Source organism: Thunnus thynnus, chromosome 1, assembly GCF_963924715.1.
Source record: "Thunnus thynnus chromosome 1, fThuThy2.1, whole genome shotgun sequence".
NCBI classification, from domain to species: Eukaryota; Metazoa; Chordata; class Actinopteri; order Scombriformes; family Scombridae; genus Thunnus; species Thunnus thynnus.
The window spans coordinates 26137006-26161415 of NC_089517.1; the positions used below are offsets into that span (position 1 = coordinate 26137006).

Below are 24410 nucleotides of genomic sequence, written 5' to 3' on the forward strand. Positions count from 1 at the left end.
AGTAATAAATGATGATTGCTTTTTGTTCTATGTTAAGTGGACACTGCCAACTTTAAACCAACTCTTAAATAAATGTAAGGATGCTTTGAAAGAGATACAGGAATATTGGGATGGTGCTCATTGACAATGTGCCTTTCACTGTATGTATGGGTGTCAAATTCACCTCCTAGTAATAATATGGTGTGTATTGTGTTATTGGTTACAATGTTTGATGACAGACACCTATAGTCTAAACATCAGGATGTTTAAAGTCATGTTACATTAAATCATGTGCCCATCTCTCTGAATGAGACCAAATGAAACACTGCTTATTGTCAACATTTTTTATTGTTTACAGTCTTATACACAGTTCTAAATTCATACAAGTCTCAAACTTGCAACAAAAGAAACAAATATCTCCTCTGCCACCAGAGGTTGACCTAGCCTTATTTGGGCCAGTATTGCACTCTGGGTAGTGTAGGCACAGTGATGACGAAAAAAGCTTGGACAGCTGTCAGCAGGCCTGTCACATGAAAAGCTTTACACAGTACTCTGTTCAAAAGCAGAAATCAAGGCATGCTACAGACTGATCACTGTGAAGAGTCTGGAAATAAGAACAGAAGATACCGTAGTTGAGGTCAATAATTATAAAAGGCATCAGGAGACGCCTCAGGTCTTTTACATTTATTAACAAAATCTCCAATTTGTAAGGAAATGGGATTAGTAAAAATAGAATCAACTGATTATGCTACTCTGATAAAGATGCTCAGTTCCTTAAAGCTTTGATTAGAGCAAAAAGAAATCTGTAGTGCTTGAAGACAGATGACATACGTCAAACATAAATGGTTTTTACAGACAGACAAAAATACAAAAATTAGCTGGTACACTGGCACATCTGTAATATTGCTCTTTAACCAACAGTCCCTGCAGCTCAACACTAGTTTAAATTACTCCAAGACAGTTGAGAAGAACAGTCTCTTTGTTTTCAGTAGTCTAAGTCAGTCTATGGCTTTTTCTCTCTTTTTAAATGGCACCAATACACTGCTGGAGGCCATTAAATCAATAAACATTGTGCATGTACATACACACAGCTGTGTTTGCGTAGCGCTAACACAAAGGATTATAAACTCTGAGGAAAAAAAAAAGTCTTGTAGTGTTATAAAGTGAAACAGAAATATACAGAAAAGGTCGTGCAGAAGAACGCTTGTGTAAGGTGGAAGCAGTGTCAAGCATTTCAGGATGAACATCTGTACAGTTTTATGAAGGACACATACTGTATATAGAGTATAAATATACATGCAGATGTGGCTGAGCAGAGACACTGACATGGGTTTTTCCAGGCTCCACACCATCACGTCTCAACAACCAGCTATTACAGTAAGAGCAGATACACAGTAACGCTACGCAAGACTTTCACCTGAAATTTAGCCCAACATGAATGACTTCAGCTGCTTCACCTGAGGAGCTGGATGGTGAAGCAGACATGGCAACAATACAAAACTCCAACAGCAGCTTCAGGAGTGTCGGGGCCAGCATTATGGCAGATCAGGGAGGAGGTAGAGGTTCAGTAGCTGTACTGGAACCTGTTCCGATGGGAAAGCAAAAGTTGTTGCTGAAGAGGTTTGTTCAGAAAGCGAGTGCTCTTCTGTGGGAGGTTAAATGAGGGAGATGGAGAGAGATGGAGGACTAGTGGTCAGTTACAGAAGACCAAATGGACCTGCTGGCCGTAGAAGGGATGGTTGGAGCGCTCGGCTACGGCCCGCCTGGCCATCTCCTCGCTAGGGAAGGTGATCAAGGCCTCGCCGCTGCACTGGCCACTGAAGTTGTACAAGATGAGAACGGCGTCGGGCTGGAGCTGTAGAAAGAGAAAAAGAAAAAAAAAAAGACAAAAACAAAGAAGACAAAGTAATTATCGCTTCCATTTCATGCAGTGGCGCCTTGAAAACACCAGGGGGAGCCCATAAAGCTGAGGAGGAACAATGCCATGAGAAAAGTCATCTTATCAAACTGGTCCAGTTAGGTTGGAAAAAAAGATTAATGGGCAGAGCTTGAAGAGAAAAAGCAGAGTACATGCTGTTCCCACAGGATCTGAAGCCCACAACGCAGGCACATTAATTAACCATTAGTTCGCATGCATCCACGTCTTGCATCGAAAATCAAGTCTGATGCAAAAAAAAGAAAGACATGCAGATATGAAACAACTTGATGATTAAGTGAGTAAACTCCGTTCCATGTTGGACAATCACATTTCAGAGCATGAGAGAGGGAGACAGTGTGGGTCAGATATGGCGTTCGGGATACTGTTCACTGGAAATGATCAAGTCATAAAGTGATTTAATGTAGGAGTGCTGAATCGAGACCAACTACTCGTTAGTGATCCTAAATCAATATGTATGATAGCAGGAGCAACGTGAAAGTATCTAATGTTTAGTGCTTGATTGATGGTTACATAGTAATTTGGTAAAATATAACATAAAGGACAGAAATCAAGAATACATGTTTGTATCAAACTAAATTCTATAGCTGATGATGTAGAATACACAAAAATAAGTTGTATATCAACTAGTCACTATTAAAAAGCTCAGTGGTTTGTGAAGGTCTCAATTCTGTCTAAGAACAAGCATACAAATATTTTTCACCATCGCTGTAGATCAGGGACGGGCCATCATGTACCAGCAGTCTGCAGGCTCTCATTCCAACCAGAACACCTGAGTGATTTAACTCTTTAATTCCTCATCAAGTTAAGGTTTAGCCAGTGAATTCATGAACACTATTGCTCGGTTTGAATGAAAAACCTGCAGATTGCGGGCCCTGCTGTTGAACACAGAATGTTTAATGATAGTTATGACATTTTCCTGATATTGTTTTTCAAATCTTTACACATTCTAAAAGCTGAAAAAGACGTACTGAATTGACACTAACTTGCTGCAGAATTTGATCTTTAGATTTTCCTGTTATTAGAGCCAAACCCATGTGCTGTCAATACCAAACTTCCTGCCATGAGCGGGTGTCAAATAATGCCACATGCAAATTATCTACAGGAGGCAGTTATTGTAAAAGCTGTAAAACTGAACCGGTAATCTACAGTTAGCAGGTGTGAGACCACGGCTTTGACCAGGAGTCACTTCATAGGCCTGAAATAACTATACAAAAACAATAAGTGTCTCTGATATATCATAAATTCTGCATACAGCATATTTCTTTGGTCAAAAGTGTCGGTCAGGAATCCAGAATCAGCACTCCTAACAGTCCTAGCAGGAGAGACAGATTCATGAAGGTTATGTGGCAGATTCGGTTGGGAAGCAGACAGGCTGACATGCTGGGTCAGGAGCTTAGAACCACGATGGCTAGATTGGGCATTCCAGTTCAGATTGGTCCTGTTCATGTGTAATCTGGTAGGCATTTGTATGTTGGGTTATGTTAGAGAGCTGAGTTCTCATAAGAGAAACATTTCTCCACTGCAGCATCAATTTGAGTCCCACAAATTGTCCATAGTGGACACAATCTGTGAAATTTCATGTCGGCCATATTTGGGAAGCTACGATGTTTCTGTAATGTGTGGATTGCAACAGTAACCAAATATATTGATTGATGAATTCAAAACCAAATTAAAATTTTTTCTTTGCAAAATGTATGAGATTTGGTGACTCATCAGTGGTCTTATTAGTCAGGTTAAACACCAAGTAAACACTGCACTGGTGATTTGGAAGTTAAAATATTAGCAATGTAGAGCATGTCCCCAAAGTATTATATAGTCATAGAAATGTAATTTTTAAATATAACCAAACACTTAAAAAAGTTTTCATCCTTCAGCCCAAATCTAAGCTTGACCTCTAGACATTTTGCAAATCACCAACTCAGTGCTTAGTGGGCAGTTCAGTGACCCAAACGACCTAATGATAGTCAAGGAAATGCCCTTTCTGTCCATTCTGGTTCTCTGGTCTGGAGGCTCTTCTTACCTTGGGGTGAGTCCCTAAAGACAAAGCCATTCTTTGGGCTGAATCAGACTCCTGGCCTGTTCGTTCATCTGAACCACGCCGCTGTACTCATCAGGGGCGTACTACAGATAGCATAATAATGAACGGACAGTCAGGGGTGGGAGTCTCCATGATGACACACAGTTATGGATGCACAGACGATGCAGAGGTATACACTCTTAGAAAAAAAAAAAAAAAACTAACACACCAAACCAATGACACACACACACACACACACCAAATACTGGCTGTCCAGGCATCATTTGAACCATGCAGAGTGCATAGATAATGTGAGATGTGACCTCTGCATAATCCTGCGTACACAGTGTGCTACTGACTGACACCACTGACTCTTTATTATTATTTTACTTATTTATTTTCCTTTCTTTTTCCCCTTGTCTTTTTCTTTTGTTTCCCCTGGCCCTTCTAGATGTAATATTTTATGTAATTATTATTTTTATCAATATGTTACTGCTGGTATTGTTATTTTATGTTACTTTTTCATTATTCTATTTTATATATAATAGTTATATAATTAGCTCGTCACAGCATATTGATTGTGACAACCATCTTGTTGCCGTAACTATTCTGCGTAAAACTGAAGAAATAAAATGTGGTGATAAAAGGAACCACCAATGTGATTAAGCATGAGACTGGTGGTTAAAGGACACCAGTGCTGGTGTGGCAATTATTTTCTCACCCAGGGCCGGTGTGAGAAACTCTACGGCAGCCAGAAAACACACACTCACTCCATTAGGGATAGAATTACTCTAGTTCAGCCAACAGTCAGAAGTGGTGTCAGCTTCACTCTCCCTCTCAAACACACACACACACACACACACACACTAAAGGGGAGTTTTTCCTTGCTGCTGTCGCCAAGTGCTTGCTCATAAGGGAATGTTGGGTCTCTGTAAATAAAGAGAATAGTCTAGACCTGCTCTATGTGCAAAGTGTCCTGAGATGACTTCTCTTGTGATTTGGCGCTATATAAATAAAATTGACTTGACTTGAAATTGACACACACACAGAGTTCATAGTATACGGGTTGTAGCAGTACTAAATGACAAGAGCCATAAAGACCAAAAGCGGAACCCAAACTCTGTTCAAACAACACAACCCCTCCACCTCAAACCCCACCCCTCTCCTCTCCCTCCCTGTCTGAAGCCACACCTGTTAGGGTACATACCTGCTTCAGAGGACTCCACCTAATCTGGCCTGGCGGCAAAAAAAATGATGGGGTAAGGGGGAGGGGCACACACAAGTGCACACATGTCCCTTAATTGAATACTGCTGTAGTGTGATTCTGCGATAAAAAGCACCAATGGATACAGGGGAAAAGTTCAGAGGTCTGATACCCTGAAACTTCTTCATGTGGAGTTGCAGACTGTGAGAAGAGTTCACAATCAACAAAATACAGCTAAAAACACTGACAGCGGTTAACCTGGTCGGCATTTAAATTCACTGTCATTATCAAGTGGCTGATATTTGGATGCCCGCTACATCCCTGCAAACACCAATGTACTGATACAAGGCAGCTTCTAGATCTATAGAAGTACTGACCTGGTATCCCTGGAAGAAACTGAGGATGTCCTTGACTCCAGTATTGTAGGGCAGGCCCTGCATCCTGACCAGGGCGCCAGGTTGGGGCAGCACAGGAGAGGCGGCTGCAGCAGGGTGGGGTTGGGCTGCGACTGCTGCTGCTACTGCTCCTGGTGGAGCTGCAAAGTAGCTAACTGTGGAAGGAGAAACTGGGGGGCTGGAGAGAGAGGATGGCAGATGGAGGAGATGAAGAGTGAGAGAAGAAGAGAGCCAAGCTGAATGAAGTGTAAGTGGTAAAGAATAGGAGGACCGGTCTAAGCACATTTGTCATTTTTGTCATATTTTTTCTCCGCTGACCTAGCAGTTAGCTGTAGCTGCTGATGCACTAACCTGGGGTAATAAGCGGTGTAGTTCATGTTCATGTTCATGTACAGATGTGGCTGAGGGGGGTAGTAAGCCAGAGTGTGAGCGGGGCTGTGTGTGGTGGTCTGATGGGGTCTAGGAGCAGCCAGCAGGGGGGGCTGATAGAGGGCGGCATCAGAGAGAATGGCAGGTGGGGTGGGGAACGCGGCGTAAGCTGTGGGGGGAGACAGACCTACAGGAAGAGACAGATGTAGTCATTTACATGCCTGTTCACAGCACAAGCACAGTCCTGCCAGCAGTGAAGTTTATTATGAGCTATATGAATAGTTTAAACATCCATAAATTCAATTTTTAAACTCTCTACTTGTGTCACTGAATACTCAGGTCTCAACCAAGAGCATTGATTAGTTGAATGTTACAATAGATACGAACAATGACAAAACTATACAATTAAGACCAACACTGAAAACAAAAACCTACAGATTTTTCCTTTTAACAACACATTCAACCGGAAAGTCTGAAAAAAGCTTCTGCATGCCGGAAGCTTACTGTGTCCTTCAGGCTGTCATGCGTACAATGTAAACAAACACAAATGACGGTATATATATTTACCTACAAACAACCACTATCAGTGTGAGGCTGTGGGTGACTGTGGTCACCCTCAGCACCAACCAGGGAACACGGTGACACACAACATTGCTGACCTTGTAGTGTTTCCAGGTTAGTCGGGGTGAAATTTTTTTACTGTAACTAATTCTAATGATGATATACGTGAAAAAGCAAAAACGCCTTTGTCAGACAACTATTTGAGTCTTAGATGAAAATAGTAAAGGGAAGTTGATCAGTGACTATTAAAAAGAAATACATAGAAAAGTAAAAAAATAAAAGCGCTCTCTCGTGGCTGCCAATCTAATCTCCAGCACCACAGGCAGATATGAGCTGCACAGAGCAAAGTACAGAGTTTGAGTTGAATTCAGTCCAGTCGAAACTGGCATCCTTGTGTCAGAAGAAGACAGAGTAATAGTTTTATATTCTATTTATTTATTCCTTTGTTACATGTCATACCCGTCTTTCTCTCTCTTCCCTTTGTTTCCTGTCTACTCTGTGCAGTCACTGTAATAAAGTCTTAAAATGCTCCCCTCAAAAAACAAAACAAATATCTGTCTGCATACTTGATCAGGCAGCATTTCTGTGTCCCAACAGGTTAAAAAAAATGACTGTAAATATAGTAAATCCTAACTGATCAATTTCAATTATCACCATAATCAAAAGAAAAGAACCTTCACTGGTGGCTTAATTAACTTACAGGGAAGTTTGCAGGGTGGAGGGGAGAGTCCGCTGCGGTTCAGGGTTCCTCCCATCAGGACGATGCTCATCTCCTCTGTGGAGCACTGGAACACCTCCACGTAACGGTCCTTCATCGTCTTTTTATGGCACTTTTGGGACACCATAAATGCCCTGTCGGGTGATTTCATTTGGATGAAGGCATCACCAGAGGGCCGACCCTGCAGAGAGAAGAGATGAAGAAAAGGGACATTACAAACAGTTGAACACAAATCCATTTTTCTGACATTTTTACTGTAAATTATCTGATGGCTAAAATTTGGTGAAAAGACAGTACTGGGATATCAGATTACATTTTACCAAAATCTGTCACAGATTGAGATATTAAATATATCATATAATGCATATAATTAAAAAACATTAGATAGAGGAAATTTGTCTGTTAAAAACATACAAAAAAATCCCCAAAAAACATTTGACCCAATGAGATTTCCACAAGTTAACATTTAGTATTTGATTTCAAATACTAGTCAATATCCCTGGTCCAGAGCTAGCATACAATCCCAAACTGAGCCCTTCACCAGAAGGCATAGATCTGGTCTTCTTGGGTGACATGGATCTGGTATTTTCACCATTCAATTTTTGTTTTATCATAACTATAATGCTGCGTTCATGTGGTAGTTGGAGACTCTGAACAGCATCACATTTGTGCAGAAAACAAATCTGGACAGCAAATGATAAACAGCGAACAGTAAAGGCAGCATAAGCATTGCGCCTGCTGTATTTGGACAACAAGAATCATACAGTAGACCTACCTCAAATACTCCCAGAGTTGATATTTGACATGGAATGAATGGGGATGACATTTAACATAGTTTTAAAACCTGCAGATTTACATGTACATGTGTGTCCCACCAGTCTGACCTGTTGGTTGAGGACCATGTGGACTCCATGGGGTTTGATGTCAACAGTGTGCTCTCCCATGAACTCCAGAATATCCTCAATGCCAGCGGTGTAGGGCAGACCACGGAGGCGGACACAGTCACGGGTGCTGCTGGCTGATGAAAGGAAGGAAGGTGAGGCGAGGACTGGGACAGGCACGATGGGTGAAGGGGGCAGTGTGGAGATCAGTGGGGTGGACATGTAGCGGTTCAGGACCTGGTAGACACAAAAGAGGAATGGTGATGATGAACCAAAACACACACAGTTAATTTTTAGCATACATCTGTAATCCCCTACAGTCAACACTCTAATGAACTTTGTTGACCTTGTCCCATTAGACACCAAACTCCACCTCAATTTTTGCAGTGTCAATGAGAAGCTTGACTACAGTTACAGAATCATTTCTGCAAAATCAGATGAGAAGGAAAATAAGTTCACAGTGAAATTTACATTGTGAAATAATGTTTCGTCACATATTTCTGAGTCTGTGTTTGCTCACTTCTCTATGTTGTCATAACATCCTCTCTTTGGAAATGTTGCTGGCAGGGGAAGCAGCTGCTGTGAACCTCAGCCCATGTTGATTTGTATCACAAATAGAAAGGGACTTTTTTGATTTTTCATTGACGAGAAAGAGTCTTTCTCCAGAGCCTTACTTGCAAAAAACCCCAAAATGTAATACATAAATAAAAAGCATGAATTTTTATCATGATTAGTTTGTTTTGTATCAAAAAGTACTCCAATTGCTGGCAGAAAAAAACATTGGCATGTGTGTGTCTCAAATAGAAACCCAAAGCCACAAGTTCCCTCTTCTTATTTACAAGTCTCAATGTTCTTTTGAAACAGAATTATGTGCAACATTTTATTGACCTCTGAAAGAGGACTTTGTTGTTGTCTGTATGGAACAGTCAGAGCAAAGCATCAGCTACCAAGCACTCACCTTTCTCGGGACACTTAGTGCTGCCAAACATAGGGGCTTAAAATCAATTATTTTATTTAAAGGACCGCCACCTTCTTTAGAAACCACATCCCTAGCCTCTAGATTTCTTACAGTACATCCATTTTGAATCCTAGAGCACTTTTGATGAAATTTGAACTTACAGCTCCAAGACTTTTTCAGCCCAGACAGTTAAAAGATTTTACCTGCTGCACCTCAGCTGCAGTACTCCGAAACAGCTCGATATAACGCCTCCCCAGGATCTGCTTGTGCTTCTTCAGGGCATTCTGGGCATACTCTTCACAAGAGAAGAGCACAAAGGCATCACCAGTGGGACGTCCGTCAGGGTACTTGACGAATAGCAGACCCTCGGCGCCATCTGTGACCGGGCTCTCGGGACCGAGGAAGGCCAGCACTTCTTGGGGTGTAGCGGTGAACGGCAACCCCCGCATACGGACAATCACCTGGTTCTCTTTGGACAGGAACTGGGCCACCTCGTTGGATGTACCTGGTGTCAGAGAATAGCAAAGATCAAACACCTGACTTCAGCTACTGGGAAAATAAGACAATCCCAGTGTCGCTCATCAGTTTGTTTTCAAACAAGGAGTGAGCGACATGGATAACTTTCTCTATCAGGAATATATCTATTGTAAACTGTAACCAGATAATATAAACAAATAATCTGATAATATCCAAGAGGTAAAATTCTTTGACTTTTCTTGGCTACAAAGTCTGCACCAAAACTATTTTCAGTTATGTGGCAAGTTTTTATTCTAGTATTAACATGTTTGATTATGTTACGCACCATTGCAAGATGTGACCTCTGCCACCCTCTGAAAAACAGTACCAAGTGAACCAAGTCAGGAATGTTATAGTGTCACCATCCAGTGGTTAGGCAGCAGAGTAGCAGACTGCAGCAAAAAGTGTTCATACAGCTGAAATGGCTGGTCTGCAACCAAAATGTGTCACACTGGCTTTGCCCATTGATGTGTGCACAGGACCGACCATCTGAACCATGTCCTCTTTAGACTATCATAGTTCAAGATTAATTTGATGATTAGTTTGAGGTTTGACTTGCAAAAACTGAGAGGATATGAAAACCTACATGCCCGTGCAACAGAGACTGTAAAAACAAAAAGTCTTCTCCTATCTCACATTTAACTCTTGCTCACAGTGTCATGTTTTATTTCAACTTTACCTTTTGTATGTAGAAAGTATCCAGTTGATGCAGCAAATTAAACTACATCTCCAGCCAGATAAAGAATTGCATTCTGATTACTAATCAAAAGATATAATTGTCATTTAGTGAGTGTAATAAACAACACTGTTGATATAAAGTTCAGTGGCTCATTGTTTGAATGTTACTGCTCAGGCAAAAACGGTTTTACTGACTAGCCAGCCATAATCTTTATCTGAACAGAGCTATGAAAATGTGTCTCTGTTTCTTCTGCTACTAGACAGGAGACTCAGGGCCCATACTGATTATTTGTATTGAATGTTAAAAGGTCAAACAAATCCTCAAATTAAAGTAAAAAAATGTAGAATATGAAATCTAATTTTCCTCCTTTGGTACACTAAATGTTTTGGAATAAACATCTGTTAACATTTTTACTATGAACTGCTTTGATTTCTCTCGATAACTGCAGCTACGTCGTCTGCTTGAACTATTTGCTTAAAGTCCAATGTGCTGTCAATCTGTATTGATCTTAACTCATGAGTAAAGTCCATATTCAGACTGGCAGCCACTGTAAGTTATCTGCTATGAGTGACTTTCTTTGTCACTTATCTCTGTTCTGTGTTACCGCTGGCCGCTGCTCTGTGGTCCAGAGGCCCCGGGCCCTGCCTTTGTCTCTTCACACCCCCTTTGTATCAGCACTGAGCTTGTCCTTTCACCGGCCATCAGCCATCTCTCCCACAGGGGAGTGGAGCTTGAGGCTGAACTGAACAGGTGAGCTGCTGTTAGCCAAGAGTAAAATCTCTCTCTAACTGGCCTCTAAGGGTTGGGCTAAGGACGAGAAGGTGAGGAAGGGATGGGGGGCAGTGGGGGAAGCTTCTCACAAAGCGTCTTTCATTAGTCTAAGATAAGCTGCTGGAGAGTCACTGGGATGAGGCAAAGACACAGGTAATAGGAGAGAGCGCCAGAGCAAAAATGAGATCCCTTCTTCTACAGTCACTACAGAGCTGCTCTTTTACAGATGTGGGAGGGTCTTGTTTTTCCTCAAAGATGCAGAAAAAGCCATGAAATAAAAAGGGTGCCAGACACTAACAGAAAGCCATTCACAATGACTCTTCATACACACAGAGGAGGGGGGAAAAAAAAAAATCTGAAATCTGACCTCCAGCAATCTTGAGGAATTCCTCTCCTGTGGCCTTGTAGACCTGAGAAGATGGAAGAGTGGATTTAGCCATAAACTAACACAGATGTAACATTTAATCTGAAAGATCTTCACTCCAATAAACAAAATAAAAACAGTAAAAAAAAAAAAAAAACAGCACTGATGTCATCTGGGCCATAGCTTTTAACTGATATTGAGCCCGTTTTATTAAATGCCTTATCAGAAATGCTGCTGAAGCTTCACCGTTCATTGTAATCTGGCCCTGATGAGGCTTTAGGATCATTTAGTTAGTTAGACTGAAGACATTTAACAGACCCACACTGACAGTCAAAGGGCTTAGAAAAGGGGACTAGTGTTCAGCCAAGTATATTTAAAACAAACAAAACTATACTACACATCACAATTATGAATGAACAAGAAATAAATGCTGAGATTAACCTCGATGTAGCGGCTGCCCATGTGGTGCTTGTGTCGCTCCAGCGCCAGGTCCCTGTGTTCAGAATTGATGAAGCGAACTAAGGCCTCGCCGTTCCTCCTGCCCTGAGCATTGAGACACAGGGCAATGCCACCTCTGAAACACAGGTGCAGTACAGATAAGGACATGGAGCTACAACCAGGTATAAAACTGAAACTTCCCCTCTGCCTTTAGATTCACACTTCTGCTTCATGGCAGGTTTTGAACAGTATGGTTATCGAAAGTAGGAAAGTGGAAAGTGGGTATTCAGCATCAGCTAATGCCTCCAAAAATGTTTGTGATTATCTGACATTTTAACAAGATTACACCTTCTGCTGCACATTGTAATCAGAGCTTTTATTAGCTTAAGGGAACACCTATCAAATTGAGGTGACCATTTCACTCTTCTGTATAAAAAATGACAAGTACCTTTAAATACAAGATATTAGCAATAAACCCAGACCTTGGAAGGTTTCATTGTGTATTTAAAAAGAAAAAAAAAGTGTTTTATGTGACCTATAAACATTGAAATTTTCAAAACAAATTTTGCAATCGCACAAACAGTTTCAAAAAGGAAAAAAAAAAGCCACAAATCTGCTCTTAATATCCCTTTGTAAAATGTTCCTCTGCAACAGAAGCTAAATAAAGCTTAATGGAGTGACAGAGCTGTTGGAAAATGCAAGTCTAACATACTTGGCAATATTGAGGCCTTTAAAGAAGCGAGCAATGTCTTGGTCTGAGGACTGCCATGGAAGCCCCCGTGCTCTGATGACTGTCTCACTGTCCACTGGCTCTGTCTTACTGCTGCACCAAACACCATGTAGGGGGAGAAAAACATTAATGGCATTCTGACAGTAATGAGAAAGGAACAATTACTAGCACATATTATTTAAAGCATCTCCACAGATACTAGAATATAACATTAGATGCAACCTATTTGTTAAATGTGAGCAAACTGACCACAGATTGTAGACAGAGAGGCCACTCACAGTAAGTGCTTAACACAGTAACACACTCCCATGATTAAATGTCAGGGGGTTGTCAAGGTGATGGGCTTTTGGCTGTCTGAGAACAGCAGGATTTCGTGCTCTGCTACTAGATAGCCAGGTAAGCGCTTGATGGCAAAGTTGGACTGCTTTAATAACACACTTGTGGTATCCTTGTTGCTGTAATCAATGCTAAGGGCCCTGAGGTCTGAATACGGCTGGTGGGGGAGGGGGTGGGGGGGGGGGTTAGTCTGTAAACAACACTCCTTACAAACAGGTGTGACAGGAACACACACAAAGATGTATATCTATTGAAAAGCTCATACATACCATGTGCCAGAATCAAACTTGTACTTCACTGTTTCAACACAGGAAAATGTGTGATCTGAAAAAGGAAAATTAAAAAAAAAGGAAAATTGTATTGTTAAATGTGTCCAAAACAATGTTCTCTTTCTTGAGCAGTGAACACGTTCTGACCACTCTGCATTCCTGTTACTTATCACACCCAAAGACATACTTTGCTGTTATTAAGGGGGTAAAGCCAGAGGGGACTGACACAGCCAAGATGAAAAGTATCAGATATTGATTTATTTGCACTGTAACATCCTTCAAATCATATATCCCTACTGCACGAAGACATCTAAAAGGTAATAGCACACAATAAGAGGGTTTGCTGCTTTTAACACACATTTTCAAGAGCTGGTTACACTGAAAAACATCCTGGAAACAAAATGGAAATAATATGATCAACATATTGTACATAAACTGTTCTTTCTTATCAAAGTCTGCTTGATTCCAGTTTCCAGAAAATAAAAACATGCAAGACAGGTTTTCCGACTCAGCAATGACACAGCCACAGTGCTGATTATATAAACCCACAATCTGGTAGTAAAAGTAGGTTAACATTACGCTGCGAGCTCCTTGATAACAGTGCACGCTACTTCATTGATTGTCATATTGACCAGGTATTTTTCTGCTTTCTCTGCACAGGTAGATCAGAGTTTAGGGCAGCGCCCAAAAGCTCAGAGGCATTCCGCGTCTAATCATTATAGATACAAAGTCTGGCGATTACTTACTGTACGGCTCAGCCAGGATGCAGAGTGTCAGCTGCACCATGCTCCTCACCTCCCTCACCCCCATCAACTGCTCTGACTCAGCGGGAAGGCCAACATCTGCATGCACAGTTAAGGACGCTGTCCGGTTTTAGTTGTCTGTTATTTTAACTTTGAACTACTTGTTGATGTTTTTTTGCTATTAGCAATTTGTGTCGACATCCTTTTACATCAGTACACCTGAACTGAATTAGCAAAGAAATTAAAAGTCTATAAACTTAAGAGTATTTATGACTTGATTAACATGATGTGGCTACAGATACAGTTTAAGTGAATGTCAGACAACATGTACAGACTAGTAATGGATACATTCCAGCATGGAGGAGAGTGTGAGCTTCTGCACAGGGCCGGCATTGGGGCAGCATTTGTGAAACTCCTTTGTCACGTCCACAAATGAAAAGAAACATTCAGGAAGGACAAGATTCTAAAAGAAAGAGACAAAAAACAAAGGATTTAGTATGGCAGTACAGCAGATAATGATATCAGATACACCAGGAAGCTAACAAGACAAAGAGGTGAAAAAGAGAGAATTCAGAAGAGCAGTGTCAGAGCTGTAACTAGGAACACAAACTCAAAAGAAATGCATTACTTATTATGGGTGTTATGAATGTGTTTATCACACACTAACATATAAGACATGTGGACATGCTCACTGGAGCCATGAAAGCCGTAACTTGTTGGTTTAGTGGGGTTTCTGGTATTTCAAGGCAGAGCATGACATGCTAGTGCTCAGCAATTAGCAAAAAAAACATCTATTGGAAACATACTGTATGTATTTACAACTTTGTTTTTGTTTTTTTTAATCAAAGCAATTAATTCTCATTTTCTAACAAGATACAAGAAGAAACATTAATTACCTTTTTGGAAGCCTCGGGGTGGAGGGCCTGTCGAATGACAAGGGGACTGTTGACACAAAGCGTGTAAGAGCTTCTGCCGAGGCATTTCACTTCTGATGACACCGATTGCTGGAACTGCATAATGAAACAGAGAGAATAGATACAATTAAATATGGAAATTATTACAATGTCTAACAGTCAAAGAAATTTCACCCATCATAGGAAAGCAGGACTATCAATACTGAATCTTAATATGCTCAATATATCTAATAAGGTCATTTACTTAAGCTTACCCCACTCCTATTAATTTGCAAACATTTTGTGACATAACAATATACGGGTCAAATTTGGTTCAAATATCTGTTTTGCAAAAAAAAAAGTGAGAAAAACACAGTGGACAAAGTGGAAATTGAAGGGCAGACAAGTGAAGGTGGTGTTGTGACTGTCTGTGTGTGTTTCTCATCAGGAACAAGGCTTGTTTAACAGGTTTTAGTGTTTACCTAGTGAGGGAGGGAGCACACAAAAGGACAGGAATGATCACACCACTTATCAGGATCACGACCAACAGACGCAGTCAGACAAGAGGAAAAACTACCCATACGAGTCCAACCTGTCCATCTCCACTTTATGTAAACTCTGATGGCTACAACACACAAACCTAAATACCAGCACATCCCACATAAGCACATTATTTAGAACTACCACATACAGTGAGCCCCATTCCTTGTGTTGTGTCAACCTGTTGGCAGCATTTAACTGTCAACAGAGGCCGTCACTTCAATATCAACATAAACTGAGGCTAATGACATCCTAGGTCAGAGTGCTGCATTTCTAAAAATGTTTTAAATCATTTTCTTCAGATTTTTGATGATTAGCCTTCAAAGGCAGGCAAGTTTTAAATAAAAAAAAATCAAAAGGTTAAAAGTCTTGTTAAGCTAATTTTGACCACAAATGCTACAAAAGACACCAAAATAAACTAACACCATCTGAGCCAAAATATCCAGCAGACAGAGAGCAGCATAGACATCTCACTTAAGTCCTGTAGTGAAATCAAATCTAATATTTGCTCACCTTTTTGCACTAGTTTGGTCCACCAAATAGTATGACAAAAGTCAAAGGCTGTTGGCTTGCTAGATGAGTGAGCTACATTTGATTCTCAGTGAGATTAGCTTTCACATAACAAGGTTTGATTTAGATCACCATGCTGTGCACGGAATCGGGCCTCTGAAATATACTGTGACTAATAATTTATAATTCTCACTTCTTGAGCAAAATTGTCATTTCTCTTACTGATATGCCACAACCACCCATCTAAGATCCAGTTGGTTGACACTGAACATCAAATTAATCCATACAAACACAGCGTATTTAGGATATGGTGAGTCAGTATGTCATACCCAAGTCCCACCAAGACTACTTTGCATAAAACTGAAATTTTTAAACTTTTCTGAAGGCATTAATACCACTTGCTGCTCATTGTTACAATGCAAGATGGAGAATACCTTTTGCTCGCGTCATTGGCCAGTTCAGAAAGTTAATGTTTTGTTTTTTCCCCCCTGAACCCTCAAAGTCATGATCTTTGACGGCAAAATTAGACCATTTGCATGTTGGGACCACCTAAATCCCTGTGACTGACAAGAGGCAGAAGTTTCACATGGCCACTGGCTCTATATGACAGATCTTCAGACAGTGAGAGAGTATTAGAGGTACGTGTTGGGGCATGCTCCCTAACAGTCAGACAGAAGTGCAGCGCTATTTGGCAACACCAACCAGCTGCTGACAAAGGAAAAAATGCTTCAGGGTTACATTTAGGTGATTTGGGGTGGATGGCCAGAAAAGTGAAAAATAAAAATGATCAACCTGACAAAAGTATTTACTGTGGAGTTTCATTGGGGCCCATGAACACCAGCAGAACTATAAAATCACTGGTCACTGAACTTAATGTGAAAATCAGTGTTGTGATTCTGTGCTTATCTGTGCTGTTGTGGATTAGTGAGAAAAACAGAGCTATGCCATTAACGTCTCTGCAGTTTTGCGGGGCATCATGTGGGAACAGGAGTGGCAATACTCAATTTACCCTTTTAAATTTCCAGAAATCTTGCCATAGTTTTAGTGAGAACAAAAGCAGCAACATATACAGACACACTTTTGCACGAGACGCAAGTTCATATGTTGGTGGGAAGCTCTAATATCTGAGATGTTAGAGTCAGCTGCCAAACAGCGTTACATGTGCAAATTATACCAGGGGATGATAAGAAACTTTGTGGAAAGAATGACAGTACCAGTCAGAAGTTTGGACATGCTTTCTCATTAAAGTGAACGGGAAGATGTGTCCAAACTTTTCACATGGATGCACTGCACTACAACTCAATGATAATGCATAACACAACACAGTGAAGCACTGCAGGCATCATCTCTCATATGAGCATATCCAAAGCTGTCATGAATGGTTAGAGAGCTTATCGATATAGGACACCTATGATGAAAGAAAAAAAAAAAACACTACCTGAGCAAGACAACTAAACCTAGCAATTTTTTGAGTTTCATGTAGGAAAGAGACTTGACTGACAGCACTGCTTTCTATCATGCTGGAAGTAACTGGTTACTGCTGCAGTAGTATTAAGTACAAATGTCCTTTACAGCATCAACTGTACCCATAATAACCCATATTCAAGGGTGAGGGAAAAATACTTTTCTGCAGTGTGGACACTAAAAGCAATTAAATGAGTGAGATTGCGGTGTAGGTGTGGTGACCCGCATCTGATACAGGGGTTATTAATTGACAGGTCCATATATAAGTAAGAGGATCCACATTGGTTGACATCATGACATGACATGACTTCACGATTATATCACAATAAATTACGTATAAGAATAACAGGTAAATATTAGTAAAAGCATACACCACATGCTCAAACAAACTGTTCAGAGCATAGTATCAAGATATCACCTCACCAGTACACCCTGAAAACAAACCTTTAAGACGATAGCAAAGATGAAGAAAAAAAGACAATATTGGGAATCAAAATCCCTCCAGTTGAATGAGGCAAGACTATTTCTGTGCACACACTGTGTTTTGTTTTGTTTTTGGGGGTTGTATGTATTGTAATACCTGAAGCTTTCATTGTTCTAACAATAAACACCAAAATCCAAAATTATGTTGCATGGATTGATTCAGAGATACATCTTAAGCAAAGCCATATGGCACAATTCCATGTTTACAGTCATTACAGGACTAATGTTTGCTCATAGCTGTGCATGCAGCTCCACCTTGCTCAATTACTAAAGCCGGATTACTGAGAGAAAAGCAAATGTTGTGGAAGAGGTAGCGACACACCCTCTCCCTTTCTCCTCTGTGTCAAAAACCACAAGTTAAACTGAGTAAACAAACTGAACACAAGACAAATCTTGAACTGACAAGAGATTGCTGGAGACAATAGGTATTCAAGCCCAAACAGCCCACAGAAAAAAAAAAATACAGGTTCTTTTACATGAAAGGACAGTTTATGTGAAACGTGTCAGACACAACACATATCCCATTAGTCATACTTTTTTTCTGTAATTTTTGCAACTTGTTGTCAGAAACATTTAAAATACAGCTCTACTGCTGTTTTAAACAAATAATAAATGAACTCAGTGATACACACATTTTTATCATGCCTTACTGGCACACTTGGCTCTGCGGTCACAAATTGGCTACTCATTACCAGTTGGGATGGGACAGCCAGGTCATATATATGATAATGTTCTTACTACCAGAAGAAAAGACATTTATTTTAGTTTAAAGCAAACATAGCATCCATTTCTCCAAAACTATTTCAGGATTCACTCATATTACCGAGGAAAGATTCTCTTAAAACAACTTTTGATCTGACTATACCCCCTGAAAAGGCATTTCCACAGATGAGGGGGAGGAAGTGGCCTTTGAACATGGTCCTATCAGAGTTTGCTCTCCCGTGGAGCCGGACTGTTTGTATGGTAGGGTGGTGGTGGCTGAAACAAACTCCGATAAGAGCAGCAGGGAGTGTCAGACCAGTCCCTAACTAACTGATCAAGGGACCTAAAGCTAAAAACACACACTGCCACCGTAGCACATTTTGTGACACAGAAAGAGTCGTACCATTGCTTACAGTCAGGATGGGAATTTGAAATTGGGGAAAAATAAACATGGATAGAATGGTGTGTGATGAGGTTAACATTTCTGCAACAATTAAAGTGTCACTTTTTATAGGTAAAATAAGTTGATTATTACTAACTATTGCTGGTCTTTGGCAGCAACACAAATTCTCAAACATCATGTGAATGAAATCCATCCATTTCTGCTAGAAAAACTTTGGCCATGAGTACGTTTAACCCAGTTTCTAAAAAGATTTTTACATCACATATCACAAGACCCAGCACATGAAACACACAGTTGGACAAGAAGAAAGGAAAGACCATTAATAGCTGTGTGTCCTTGCATTCAAAACAACTTCAATAAATGTCTGTCTAAAACTGACACTGAAACAAACCAACAGACAGAGTTACTAGTGCTGAACAGTATGTTACCAGTACAAATTTCAGGAAAACATGTCTCCCGCTGCAGAGCCTGTTCATTCGCTGCACCATCATTCTCCAAAAAAATCTCTTTAAGCTTCCGTGTCATATACTTCCAAGTTTTCTTGCATAACATTTATCTTTAATACACTTAAAAGGTTAATGGAGACACGCCTGGAAAGGTTATTTTAAAGTAATCAGGTTATTGCACTGCATGTAAGCATATTCTCCAATTCCCTGTCTTAATCTGATGTCTCCAGTGTTTATGCAAATATAGTCATTGCAGCGACAGGCACAAAATTCAAGATCAAAATTCTTTTAAGATCCTGCTTTTATAGCAGGATTAATTTGACAGTTTGGTCTTAGGAATCTTTAGACACACCCAGCAGTGATGGAAGAGCCTTGACGATGAGCTGTAATAACTATCATCATCGTACATTTGGGCTGAAACAAATCAAAATGATTTTTGCGTGTCATCTTCATGCAGCCTGTTGGCGTAGCCTTAAAATCCAGGTTTAGTGAATGACCCTAGGATGTGACTCATCATATTAAGTCATCTCACGAAATGTTTATAACTTAACTCAAAGCCAAAGACAGAAGTCAGCATTTCTGGCTGTGGTCTAAAATGGTTAAAAATCATTACATATCGTGAGTAAAAGAAGACAGAGTTACAGTTCCACAATAACAACAACAACAACAACAACAACAACAAAGTGTGTGAATCCTCACATCAGATGCAACTCCACACAGGCTGTGACATGTCGTCAATGTCCCGGAGTGAAACAAAGCCTGTGTCGCAACAGCCTGACTACCGTTACACTGTCAGCCCACTCCCAGGACCCACACTGCAGTGCAGGTGTGAAACACACACATCATAATGTGATAAAAAGTGTCACAGATGAAGTCATAAAATGTACACACGCGAGTACTCACATGTCGTCTATAGTCATCATCATTACACATCGATCTGTTCTGATGGAGCCCTCATGCTGAAGACTAAACTGGATGTGAAGAAATTATCTTAATTACTCATAAAATGTTAATATTGTTTCAAGTATTCTTCCGCAGGTGGACATGGGGTTTGTAGGTGTTAACACAAGGTTTTTTTAATTACTTAAAGTGTGTTTAAGTCTGAAATAATCGTTCCAGACAGATTACTTATTTTTCTACTAAAAGGTGGCAGCACTATTGGGTTTTAGTGATCATCATATGCTCATGTCTCTTGTATAACTTAAAATTAGCTAATTTATAGCATTTGATATAGAGATCAATGTTTATACTTGTCTGACTTTGTTCTGGATCAGTTTCTGGGTAAAGGAACAGCATCATGAAAAAGATGTCAACGTGTTCTGACTTGGCAAATTGCCCACTGACTGACTTTAATGGAAAAATAGACAGCGGCTCCATTTCAAACATGTGTAAAATTGCTGAAACATTTACATATTGAATTGCATGTGTACCAAGAGCTTATCCTGTTGAATATTATGCATTCACAACAACAATAGCATGGAGTATAACTGGCACATTGCAAGAGCGTCTAGTGTTAAAGCCCTAATCTCTTCCTTTATAAATCTTTCACCAAAGAAAAACTAACAGACGCCCTTGGGGGCTCTGGCTACACAGGTCAATACAAGCCCACCAATAAGAGGCAGCGGCTTATTTCCTGTCTATCACTGAATATGCTGGAAAGGCCTTAAAAAACAACAGCAGCCAAACTACCTGGAAAAATTGCCATTTTCTTTCTTTTCTTCCCTCCATCAACAAGAATAAAAGCAAACTAAGAATGGCCAATAGTAAGAGAAAGTAACCGGCAAGACAAAGCTATGAAAAGAACAAGCTGATTGCTTGGGTTAATATTTGAAGGTTCAGCACACAAACTAACCTCCAGGGGAACTGAAGTCTTACCAGGCCTGTTTGAGGCACAAAATACTTCAGTATTTAGACTAAACTCCCATGAAATGTTAACAGTCTTTTTGCTTCAGTGTCACAACTACAGCAGCATCATTGCTATAAAACCTGAGAAAGAATTTAAAAGAAAGCAACCCCATTTTTGACGGATTACCCCAACCACTCTTCTTATAAATGCACGGCATTCAGACCAGCACTAATATTAACCCTAACAAACTGGTCCACCATGATAATGACAGGTTTTTTAACTACAAAATACTGGAGGGGTGGGAAAGTGCATCCAGTGCAAACAATCTTGCAAAGATGGCTGAAAAACACGTTTGGCAACATAAGTGCTTTTGTCAAAACAAACCTACCAACAGGGAGGAAACCAGAGAGCAATTTCATGTCTTGGTCATAAAGAAGTGTTGTAACCAGCTGCTGTGGATAAAGCCCAAGATCATGAAAGCCTCCCCTGCTGTCTGTCCTTCAGCCTAAAACAGAGGTGCAGTCCCAGGTAAACATTCCCCCTTCCAGATGTCTGCAGCATGCATCAGGCCAAGACAAGACTAGACCTGCGACGACTCCTTATCTCCATACGCCCCGGGCTCTACCCATCCTGACTCCTGAGCTTCTACAAACTGTCAGCACAGTTTAACTGTCAGGGCCAAACCAATGACATATCCCATCCAGGTGGAAGACCATTTTTCTTAAAGGTCATGAAGGAAATTTGACACTCCTCAGCTTTATACCTGAGCCAGGCTTGTCATGTCACATCTCGCTCTGGGCGAAAACTGTCAGTTGAAAGTTGTCTAGATTTAATTAGCTCCTGAATTTCTCATCATGTTACCAATGAGCTGCTGCAGCGTTCATACTGTATAGATTAAGAGCCTCAGTGAGAGATTTCAAACTTGGTGTGAAACTGAGCACCAGGACTGTTTTTAAAAGGCCTGTTGTAAATTAAAGGCACCTTAGTGGGAAAAAAAATATTGAAAGATTCACCTTGGTGACTGACATCCCCCCTCATTATTAAATATCCTGAGAGACTCACCTGTTGCAGAGCTTTGTCCAGGGGCTCAGCTTTGATGATGTCGTCCAAAGTCAGCCCTGTGTCCTCTTTACACTGGTCTGTCAGCTCCAAAGTGTCGGGCTTGACAAGACATCTGTGAAGCTTCCCGACCTGCGGAGGGATTTAGCATTTCATGGCGCAGAATACAGCGTGGAAATAATGAAATGCTCACAACCCCCCACATTCAGGAAATAAACTTTTAATAAAGAAATAAACAAACAATTGACAATGTAGTTGCACAGAGCACTTAATTGTCAATAAAGCGTTGTTTATATCGAGAGGCTGACATGCCAAACCAAAAAGGTGTGTGTGTTCTCCATTAAGTGAAATTACACTCATTCACCTGCTTGTTAAAAAACCAGTGGTCACACACCTGTGAAAAGGTGAGCTAACAAGAGAATTGATGTGGTGCTAAGCTAACATGAGAGAAAAGCAGGCTACAGACGGTTCCAGCAGGGAGCACACACCATGTTGGTTTAAATGTCAAACATACTGTTCCACTACAGGTAGACACTATGCCACAAGGTACATAAGAAACCGTACAACGAACGGGTCAGAAAGGTCCGTACCTTTTTCTCATGTAGATCCACAATTTGCCACACCAAGAGAATTATTTCCCTCTCATCCGAACCCAGTTTACCCCCATTTGCACCAGCTGTTGCCCCAAAGAACACCACCAGAGTATCACTGTGCGAAGCCATCAGGGACCACAAGGGTAAAAACTACAATTAAAGCAAAGATTCAAATAAAAATAACACGAGGGTTCACCTTTTTCCAAGTGATAAGAAGAGCGAACAAAAGGTCTGGAAACTCAATTGAGGTAAACGGAGATAGAGAGAGAGAAGGGGGGAGATTATTTTCAGAGGAGCAACGAAAGAGTTTTGCGGTCAGAGACTCTACCTGTTGCAGTACTTGAGTGTGCTCTATCCAGAGATACTGGTTTAACTGGTAGAGAAGGGTGGAAATCCGTGTTTCTTTCACACGAACTCCATAACAAGCCCTGGAGTTTTTTTTTCCTCCCCTTTCTATTTTTTTTCTGAGTTACCTGTGTGGCTCGGCCTCTGAGTCCCAGAGGCGTCGCCTATTGGCTGATTTGTAAAGGTGAGGGCGGGACGCTCGAGTGTGTGCTGTAATCTCATTGGTCAGAGCGGATGACTCAGCAAGCAGTCTCACAAACCAGGGTTCCACGAGGCATATACCGTGAACTTCAGATTCACAATGATAGTGAGGAGAAATGCAAAATGTTATACACCCAAAAAGACCAATGTTTTTAGAGTTTCTGTTTAAAGGTTTATTATGTTCTTTTCAAAGAAGTCTTATATCACTTCAACTGTGCTGAAATTAAGTCTGTCTTATAATGGTCTTGAGAATGAAATTCATCATTTTCTAAAAAAGAGTTTTAATCAGAGTTTCTCATAATATTGAACTGATGTGTGGGAGTGAGATGTGACATTAGTGTAGCCTATTAATATTTGTTGCATGTCTTAAACCTCTTGTCCCAAGTTTTTGTCTGCCTTACAATTTGAAGGATCACAGTGGGTGTCTGTCATTTCTTTATTCATGTTCTCAGAGAACATATGTGATTTGATTTCACTGTCTTCTTTCATCTTCTTCATCATCACTGACATGATGCAAATACAATATTGCGCGCCTGCACTACATAAAGGTAATATTCACCAAGAGTTTGAGGCTGTATCAGCTATAGTGCCACCATGCGGACGATTTGCCTTAAATTACATCTACCTGGCAAAGTTTCTGTAGTTTTGTTCATTGGGTGACAGTTTTGGGAAAGAGTTAGAAGGAAATGAAAGAAGGAAGGGAAGGGAGCAAAGAGAGAAAAAAACGACATATAGACAGAAACAAAGGAGGTACAGTGGAATCAGCATGTATGTGATCATTCAATATATCCTCCATGTTTTCACTAGTGATCCTTTGTCATTCCTGTAAAACAATGTGCTGCACTCACTCTGTGATATGGTGCATAAGTAAGTGTCACTGTACAGCAATATATATATATATATATATATATATATATATATATATATATATATATATGTATTATCACGGAGCAGCTTTCATATTGAAAAAAAGGCATTTCAAAGGAGCAACAATACATCTAGAAAATCTAGAGTTTTCACAGGTCCTTACTGGCCTGGTGGAGTTTTCTCTAGTCTTT

The 24410-nt window shown here is 40.5% G+C and overlaps 1 protein-coding gene across 3 annotated transcripts; it reads right to left on the minus strand.

The window, feature by feature from the left end:
• Positions 1–308: 308 nt before the first annotated feature.
• Positions 309–23285, minus strand: esrp2 (epithelial splicing regulatory protein 2). 3 transcript variants are annotated; one of them, XM_067593279.1, is made up of 17 exons: positions 23135–23284; positions 22804–22956; positions 22217–22345; positions 14764–14877; positions 14216–14330; positions 13871–13966; positions 13125–13179; positions 12502–12612; positions 11793–11925; positions 11355–11397; positions 9225–9526; positions 8067–8300; positions 7165–7363; positions 5886–6090; positions 5517–5712; positions 3939–4039; positions 1695–1834 (listed from the first exon to the last, which is right to left on the minus strand). In XM_067593279.1, the coding sequence occupies exons 2-16, from the start codon at positions 22933–22935 to the stop codon at positions 3953–3955; spliced, it is 2151 nt and encodes a 716-aa protein (XP_067449380.1). In that variant the 5' UTR covers positions 22936–22956; positions 23135–23284; the 3' UTR covers positions 1695–1834; positions 3939–3952. The 3 variants fall into 3 exon arrangements, with proteins under 3 accessions (XP_067449372.1, XP_067449363.1, XP_067449380.1); XM_067593271.1 differs by lacking the exon at positions 3939–4039 and having other exon boundaries at positions 309–1834; positions 12502–12609; positions 23135–23285; XM_067593262.1 differs by lacking the exon at positions 3939–4039 and having other exon boundaries at positions 309–1834.
• Positions 23286–24410: the final 1125 nt, after the last annotated feature.

Excerpts from the sequence above, each read along its gene's own strand:
- esrp2 (XM_067593262.1), bottom strand. The coding sequence starts at position 22,935 with ATGGCTTCGCACAGTGATACTCTGGTGGTGTTCTTTGGGGCAACAGCT. Across the intron at positions 14,331-14,763 it reads ACCCCGAGGCTTCCAAAAAG|AATCTTGTCCTTCCTGAATG; the intron begins GTAATTAATGTT and ends TCTTTCTTTTAG. Across the intron at positions 1,835-5,516 it reads GTTTCTTCCAGGGATACCAG|CTCCAGCCCGACGCCGTTCT; the intron begins GTCAGTACTTCT and ends CTCTTTCTACAG.